Here is an 8,870-nt window from a genome sequence, read left to right on the forward strand (position 1 = left end):
AATGTTGACTTCTAGCTTATTATATTTTCTTTCATTTTTATCCTTAATATATTTATTAAATTTCATTTTTAAATAAATCATGATTTATTATTTTTCTATCACTCTACTATTTTTAGTTACTTTAACATCTAGTTTTGTCAAACGATTATAATTTAATAGATTATTTTTTCAACTCTCAATTATTAGCTTCCAACTTTATCAAAGATAACCTTAATTTTATTTTGTTGATTTAATTTTGAGTTCTTTAATTTTACATTTATCATATTGATTATACCAAATATCTTTATGCCATTTTCTAATTTTATTTTGGGTGTTGTTTTCAACATGGAAGTTTTGAAAGAATATACATACAACAATTGACTACAAGCAAGGTTTATTTTCTTTTTATGTAAGATACTACTAATTTCGTGAAAGGTTATATTTGAGTGGAAAATTTACTTAAAGAAATTAAATATTTAAATTTAATGATAAAAAAGTTAGAATATATTTTTCATCTTTGTAAAATTGACAAAGTTTAGATTTCTTTTCAGTAAAATTTATCTATTTTTCGTTTTCATAAAATTATAATATGTTATTTTTGTACCTAAATCAAGTTTCATATATCCAATTTACAGAGAAAATTTCATCCTCATAAATATTAATAAATATATAAATTATATTTTAGATTTATAATAATAAATCATATTTTTAAACAATAATAATTTAAATTATTGAAAATTCCTAAAAAAATTGAAATATAATTTAAAAATAAAGATTAAAAAGATTGATGGAAAGAAATAACATAAAAAGTAAGGCTAAAAATAAAATGAGAATGATTTGATATGATTGGGAAATAAACTTTTTATGTTAATCATTAAATCAAATTAAATCTGATTTTTTTTAAAAAAATATACGTGAAAGAAAGAAGAAAAATTAAAACTAATTAAATACTCAATATATAAAATTAAGATAAGACATGTGGTTATTGTAAAAAAAAAAAAAAAGGAAAAAGATAAGACATGTGGTTTAAGGTGAGAGAATATCTCTTGAAAATATTTTCGTTCAAAAATAATTTTTAAAGATGCTTTCATAGTTTCATTCAAGAATGATTATTCATATTTATAACATAGAGTAGATATATTTATAGCAACAAATCCAATATGTATTATGATTATAATTTTTTTCATAAAAGTAAAACTTATATAATTTGATGTGGCAATGACTACTAGACCTAGTGGCATGGGTACCTATTCATAACGGGTAGGGTAAATGACAACAAAACTTAAGAGATAAATCTCATTCTTTAATAATTCACACACACAATAAATAAATCATGTTCCTTACAAAGATATATCATGTTTATTAATTCATTAAAAAAATAAGTTTCTTAATTGCAAAAAGATTATGTTTTGTCAAAGATCTTCAAATAAGATTTTAAATTTTAGGATATTTGATAATCATGATCATGTTTTATAAAAAAATATTTGAATAAAATTTTAATTTAATTACTATCATATTTTTAATGTTTTTCATTTTCATATTAATTAAAATGTAGATAACAAAAATGATATGAATATTTAGATACTCAACAAGAAAATACATCAGTATTAAGAATTTTATCCATATAAATATATTTTTATTTTAATCCTCTGATTTATTAGAAAAAAATTAATCAAAAATTATTTTTATCAAAAATTAAATTTAGACAAGATGATCAACTTCAACACATTAATTACTTATATTTAATCTTTTAATTACATCCACGTGGATTTAATATAGAGTTTTCTGAAAAGAATAACTACCAGGAGATGCATTATAATATCTTATCTAAACTTTATTTATTTTTATGTTTAAATTTAAAATTTAAAAATATTTTATGTTAATATATTTTTTTGAACGATAATATCTTATCTAGACTTTACTTATTGTTATCCTTACATTTAAATTTAAAAATTATTTTGTTAATATATTTTTTTGAACGTATAATATTGTTAGGGATCTGGCTTATCTAATTTTCTTTTCCAAACTGTCCTGCCTATTCAAAATAATAGAAAAATCAAATTATGTTAATATTTAATTGAGAAACCAATTTCAGTGTACTAATGAAAAACGTATTTAATGAGTCAACTAATGAAAAAAGTATTTAATGAGTCAACTAATGGAAAAAGTGATGCAGTTGGTTGAAAAGAAAATAGTAATCAAGTAAGCATAATTCAACATTTATTTTTATTAATACGATAATACCCGTGAAAAGAGGATAAAGATTCCGAAAGTGAAGTCAGTACTAAAGTTTTTGATAAAATAATAAAGGAAGATAAAAAAAAAACCATGAAACGGGTAACCGTAACAAACACTTCAGCCAAAGTCAAGAAGAAGGATCCGCCGTACACTGTGTCAGGTGGATCAGCGAAGCACAGGATCACCCACTAACCCTACCACTTATTTCCTATTTTACCCCTACATCAATTTCGGTGGCGTCACCTCATTGGCCCACTCTGCAGGACCCCACCATAACAACCCTGAGCCGCCCCGTACTCTATTTACCGCGCACGTTCATATTTAAGTGCTTCCCTTTGTTGTCCTCATTCTTATTTCTTCACCCTCGCCCTTGCTTGTGCCTCCCCCCCTTCTAAACCTCACATAATTAATTCACATTAATTAAAGAGACACACATACGTAAATCAACACAACACAAACCCAGAATCAAACGTAGTAACTCTGTTGGGTTTTTTCCTTTCTCCGGGAAACAGATAGAGAGAAAGAAGGAAAAAGTTCCTTTTTGTTGTATCGTATGTTTGTTTCTTCTGGGAATCTTATTCCTCAGAAAAACAAAGTAAAAAAAAAACATATTTTGAGGCGTGAGTCGGATACCCAATTGGCGTGTTGATGAAATGCGCGAAGGGGTTGTGAGCAATTTGGCTTGTGGTATTGTGGATGTGAATCGAGTTTGAAAGTTGAAATTGTGGGTTGGGACATGTGATTGGAATTGGGGGAGAGGGAACGGGTAAGGGAATGGCTCGTGATGGGAGTGTCGTCCCTGCGGACCCGCAGGCAATGGCGGTTGTGAAGAAGAAGACGCAGTCTTCGAGGAGTTGGATTCTGTTTGACGCCACTGGGCAAGGCACGTTGCTCGACATGGACAAATATGCCATCATGCATAGGGTTCAGATTCATGCGCGTGATCTCAGAATCCTTGATCCCTTGCTCTCTTACCCCTCTACCATTCTTGGTCGTGAGAAGGCCATTGTTCTTAACTTGGAGGTCAGGTCCATCATCATCATCATCATATATTTACTTTTTATTGTCACAATTTGTTTTCTGGTTTTGTTTTTTGATTTTGTTTTGTTTCTTTTGATTCTGTGTTTTTCAGCATATCAAGGCAATTATCACCGCTGAAGAGGTTAGTTGATCACCTTTTTTTATCCTTCAATATGTTATGTGTGACTGCCTCCATCTCCGAAGGAGCGGGATTTGAAACATTATTATGGCTTCCTGTTTCTGGGAAAGAACATGAATAAGAACATTATGAAATTAGTATGGGGACACAAGCTTTGGATTTTTGTTTTGGGCTACTCATAATGAAAAGCTTAGACTGATTGAGAAATTAGGAAAGGAGGAATGGCAGATGGGGGTGGGGGGTTTCTCTTAGCATGTTTTTTTGGGCACTGAAAAGTTTAGGTGAGTTGGGTCTCGGGGCTCACTAGGCAAACCTCAAGCTCAAAGAGTGCTTACAAACTACCCAGCAACAAAGTCCTCACATCGGCAGTGGGAATGGAACCCATGTCCTTTTGGGATGAGTCCGTTCTCTTAGCATTTTATCTTGCTATTGCATTAAATGGCACAACTAGTCTGAGGATGGATTGAATTCCGGCTATGGAATTTTGTTTTCATTATCAAGTTTATTGAATAAAACGGGTAGGAAGACAATGAACTACATGTTGGATCAGGACCATAACCGTCTTGTACAAGAATATACCTACATGTCATTAATTTGTTTCTGACTTTAGTTATGATGTATGATGGCTGGCAAAGGACATATTTTCATATAACTAGAATATTGTAGAGCCAGCTTCAATAGGCTAATTAATTAACCACGCTCTCTTACCTAGTTTGTATATTTGTGAATTCCTGTATCCAACCTTTGGTCCTTTTTAGAATGCATGATTGTTTCTAGAGATTGAGATGGCATTTGCTTCCACATCCTGAACTCCTGAATGTATCTAAATTGTGGGATAGGTATTGCTGAGAGATCCAACAGATGAAAATGTGATCCCTGTTGTTGCGGAACTGCAAAGGCGGTTGCCTCGATTAGGTGCTGGTCTTAAACAGGAAGGAGATGGTAAAGAGTATCTTGGTGGCCAAAATGATGCTGAAGCAGCTGAAGAAGACGGTACGCTACATACTTACATTTAATGGTGAACCATAAGTAATGAACAAACTCATTGATTGCATCTGTTCCTCTTATAAATCTATCTTTGTATTTGCATTATCTTTTGCTCTTGTTATCTGAGTGATCTAAATTATGCAATGTAGAGTCACCCTTTGAATTCCGGGCCCTGGAGGTTGCTTTAGAAGCCATTTGTAGTTTTCTTGCTGCACGTACATCAGAATTGGAGATGGCTGCTTATCCTGCATTAGATGAACTTACCTCCAAGGTACATATATTTTTGAATTCTTTCTCTTCTTGTTTTGGTTTTAATCTGAGATCCCCTGGACCATACCCTTTCCTCAGACACAGAATAAGCTAACAAATAAGAAGCTTCTTGAAAGTGGCTGAGGGAAAACTTCTTTCATTCATCTCAATATATTATCCTTTTGATTTTTTATACTTATCTCACTGAGGTGTTTATTCTAATTATGTCAAGAATGTTTTTGTTGGCGGGCTTGAAATGTGGATGCTCTAGTTCGATTTTGCTCTTGTTTCCTTTCTTCCTTTTGTTTCTTAACTTTTTTGGTTCAGTCATGAACTTTAAAATTATTGTAATTGTAATCTGCAGATTAGTAGTCGAAATTTGGACAGAGTTCGAAAACTGAAGAGTGCAATGACAAGGCTGACTGCTAGGGTTCAAAAGGTAAGTCAAGTTTTACTATGCTAGGGAAAAATTTGCACATGGAAAAAAACTATTTTCTTCTATGTAAATATATTCTCCACCCTCTGCCTCTCAATGCTGTTGATATTTTGGACATCCTTACACTTTGAAGGGTTATTCATTTTTTATGATGCATAAATGCATGAGAAATTCCTTATTAAAAATATGCCTTTATATAGTTTGCTAGAGTTTGAAAAATTGCAACGTGTATTTTCAAGATCAAAAGAGATTCAATTTCAAGAAAGATTCACTGTTGTGGGTCCCTGCCTTCAAAAAATGTTCTTCTGATAATGACTTATTGGCATTCTCTTTATTGTAATTATTTTATTTTTCTTCTTAATAGAATTAGTTTAATGTGACTGTAAACTGCCTTGATCAGTTTTAAGTAGAAAACAACATATATCCTTTGTCCCTCTCCCATCACAAGTTCTTGTTATCTGGTACAGGTCAGAGATGAGCTTGAACAATTGCTGGATGATGATGATGATATGGCTGACCTATACCTGTCAAGAAAGGCTGGTTCAGCATCACCAGTTAGTGGATCAGGTGCTGCTAATTGGTTTGCTGCCTCTCCTACCATAGGATCAAAGATATCTAGAGCAAGTTTAGCAACAGTTCGTTTAGAAGAAAATGATGTGGAAGAGCTTGAAATGTTACTCGAGGTTATAAACTTTATTTGCTTTAAAAATAGAAGGAAAGCATCTTCATTTTTTTAATGAGGAAAAAATGCTATAAGAGGTCTTTGTTCGTTTTGCAGGCTTATTTCAGTGAAATCGACCACACATTGAACAAATTAACCACAGTAAGTATCATCTCTTTGTGTATGTGAACACGTGTGATAGGGAGCTGTAAATCTTATTTTCCGGATATGACAGATACATGCCAGATATAAAGTATTTTGGAAGATTGTTTCTTTGTAAATATGGAGAAAAGTTTTTTCTCTCGTTAATTTAAAACCTATGGTCTGTTTACTATTCTAATTCTTAGAAAGTGAATTCAAGGCCTAGCCTTTTGGGTACAGACTTAGTTTCAGACTAGTATGCAAGTTAAAGTTTGACCAAATTGGTACTCCGAATGCTTAACACTTGTGGTGAAATTTATGGTGAACAAAGGGGATATGCATTTTGCTCTCTTTCTTCTTTCATCACCTGCTGTTTTAAAGTTAAACTTTGTGGTTTATATTCAAAATCTTGTTTTGGAAGTCTTTTATGCAATTTTTCTGAAAAATTAGTTATAAGAATTTTATGAGATGATATACTCTTACTTTGTTGGATTCATTCTTGTCTGAGATTGAGTGATTTATGCTATTTATCCTTTTGGATCAAATAGACCATACTTGGATCTTTGCTGTACCACTTTTGCCTTTGTAATTAAATATTATGATAATGGTGATTATATGTCTAATTCATGCTGTCAAATCCCTGAATTTATTTGTGGTGGGATGTGTTAAGAGGATCTACTAACGCCCATTAGATTAGGATTTTCTGGAAAGGGATTCAAAAGTCAAAACTAGCCTGTTATTTACATATTCAGGTTTACCTGAACTCTGAATTTGCTGTACTAGATAGTTTTACTTTTACCTAATTACTTTTCTTTTTCCTTTCATTTAAAGCTGCGAGAGTACATTGATGATACCGAAGATTATATTAATATTCAAGTAAGTAGCTAGCAATTTACTGATAATATATCTATTGGTATCTGGTGAATGACATGAAATTTAAGTGAAGTTTTTTTCATTTTGCAGCTTGACAACCATCGTAATCAGCTGATTCAGGTGCCTTTTCACGTTTCTGCACCTGGCATGTTGCATGCCATCTATCGGTATTCTATAATGTTTTTTTTTTTCCACAAGTTCGCTAAATGGTCTTCAACTCTTGTGCAGTTGGAGCTCTTTCTTAGCTCAGGAACTGTTTGTCTATCTTTCTACTCTTTGGTGGCTGCTATATTTGGCATGAATATCCCATATACTTGGAACGATAACCATGGTTACATGTTCAAATGGGTATGCAAACTATTACTGTTTATGCATGCGCATGTGTAAACACATATATGTAGCTGCAAAATTTTGGACTTCATATTATGAATTAAGAATCAAAATACCCCATGCTTTCTTGCAGGTAGTTATTGTCTCAGGAGTATTTTCTGCGGTGATGTTTCTCATTATTACAGCCTATGCTCGCAAGAAGGGGTTAATAGGATCGTGAAAATCAATCTACTGAAAAAAGGGGTGAATAGGACTCCTACATATAACAGTCTAATAATGAATTTATGTTGAAGAGGTTTTTATTGTAGATGGTTCAACATCATGTTGAGTTATTGGACATGCTTCATGTTGAGTTATTGGATCTGCCATTTCCTCACAGCTATTCTGTTCTCTGGATTCAGTCATTATAACAGATTGCAAATACAGTCTACAGATTCAAAGTTGATTCTTGATTTTGAATAATTTCAAAGGCCTTGATACTTAATTTAATTATAATTAAGTTGAATATGCTAGTCTTTACATACTTTTTTTCTACTATTTCTCTTCTGTTCACTTCTATGTAAACAAGGATAGGATAAGTGCCACCGAACTCCAAAGCATTTCATCAATTAGATACAAAATTTAATTACATTGAAGGCTGTTCTTATATTTTCTTTGTATTTCCAATTATAGTTAGATTGAGCACACGCCTTATTTTTCAAGTTCAGACTGGGTATAGTCCGAAATGAAGTAGAACAACTGGTTCTTGCTAATTTATGTTCAAGACAGAAAACAAACGTGTGGGGGCAATGGATAATTTCTAATACATTGACAATGAAAAAAGTTTAACATTATTAATTAATTAGAAATGATAATAGTTACGACTTTAAAGGTTAACATTATTAATTAATTAGAAATGATAATAGTTACGACTTTAAATGTAATTAGTGGAAAAGTAATACTTATTATATATTACATAAAACAATGCAATTTTTTTTTATAATCATAGACTATTTTCCCATTAATTTAACAATCTATAAAACTATTAACATACTAGTAGTAGACAATATTTTAATTTATTTATTTTGTAACATATTAATGTTAATTTTTGTTTTTTTCTTGAAAAGAATAGGTTTGCTTATTAATATTTTATTTTTTGTTGGATAATCGTACGTGGGGAAAGAGATAAAAAGTAATTTTCGTAAATTGTAACTATCATTTAAAGATTTAAGCGTAAGATTGTTTTAATAACTCGACCCTATTGATCTAAAATGGAGATGGTGGCGGCCGTTATAAACGTTATATTGAATGTCTGGGGTGATTAACATGTATTATTCAATCAATGTCTAATGGCCAATTTAATGAGTCTTGTAACGGCTACTGAAAGGTTTATGCATGCCATGCAGAGCAACAACGTGTAAGCTAATTGTCAGAATGGCCAAGACAATATATTTTTTCAAATAAAGAATGCAAAACTACTTCACACTTCATATTACGTTGCATTTGAGCATATTTCTTATGCACTTATTGTGCTTTTTAATATAATTATCATTGCAGATAAAAAAAAGCGTTGCATTTGAGCATAGCCTAAATCAGAACGGCAGATTATCTAAATTTGAATGGAAGAATATTGTTAAGCACTATCTCTATATATCAAAGATATATCTGATCAAGTACTTCTGTCTCCGTTTTCTTTCCTCTAATTACAGTAAGGTAGATTTTTTTACTCTAAAAAAGGATTCAGGAGGGATGGGTATGCACGATAATTAGGGGATCCAAAAAAACATTATTTAGTTGGGGAAAAAATGTTTTATAGTATTTTCGCAAAAAAAAATATT

At 31.4% G+C, this 8,870-nt stretch overlaps 1 protein-coding gene across 1 annotated transcript; it reads left to right on the forward strand.

Moving 5' to 3' along the window:
• Window positions 1-2,568: 2,568 nt before the first annotated feature.
• Window positions 2,569-7,681, forward strand: LOC114369432 (magnesium transporter MRS2-2-like). Its single transcript, XM_028326666.1, has 11 exons — window positions 2,569-3,240; window positions 3,350-3,379; window positions 4,216-4,369; window positions 4,513-4,634; window positions 4,977-5,051; window positions 5,516-5,731; window positions 5,827-5,871; window positions 6,682-6,726; window positions 6,814-6,843; window positions 6,952-7,071; window positions 7,187-7,681. Exons 1-11 carry the CDS (start codon window positions 2,992-2,994, stop codon window positions 7,271-7,273), a joined length of 1,173 nt encoding a protein of 390 aa, XP_028182467.1. The 5' UTR covers window positions 2,569-2,991; the 3' UTR covers window positions 7,274-7,681.
• Window positions 7,682-8,870: the final 1,189 nt, after the last annotated feature.

The sequence above is a fragment of the Glycine soja genome, chromosome 10 (assembly GCF_004193775.1).
Source record: "Glycine soja cultivar W05 chromosome 10, ASM419377v2, whole genome shotgun sequence".
NCBI lineage: Eukaryota > Viridiplantae > Streptophyta > Magnoliopsida > Fabales > Fabaceae > Glycine > Glycine soja.

Coding starts and splice junctions, on each gene's coding strand:
- LOC114369432 (XM_028326666.1), top strand. CDS start 2,992: ATGGCTCGTGATGGGAGTGTCGTCCCTGCGGACCCGCAGGCAATGGCG. Junction 6,727..6,813: donor AAGATTATATTAATATTCAA/GTAAGTAGCTAG, acceptor TTCATTTTGCAG/CTTGACAACCATCGTAATCA. Junction 7,072..7,186: donor ATGGTTACATGTTCAAATGG/GTATGCAAACTA, acceptor GCTTTCTTGCAG/GTAGTTATTGTCTCAGGAGT.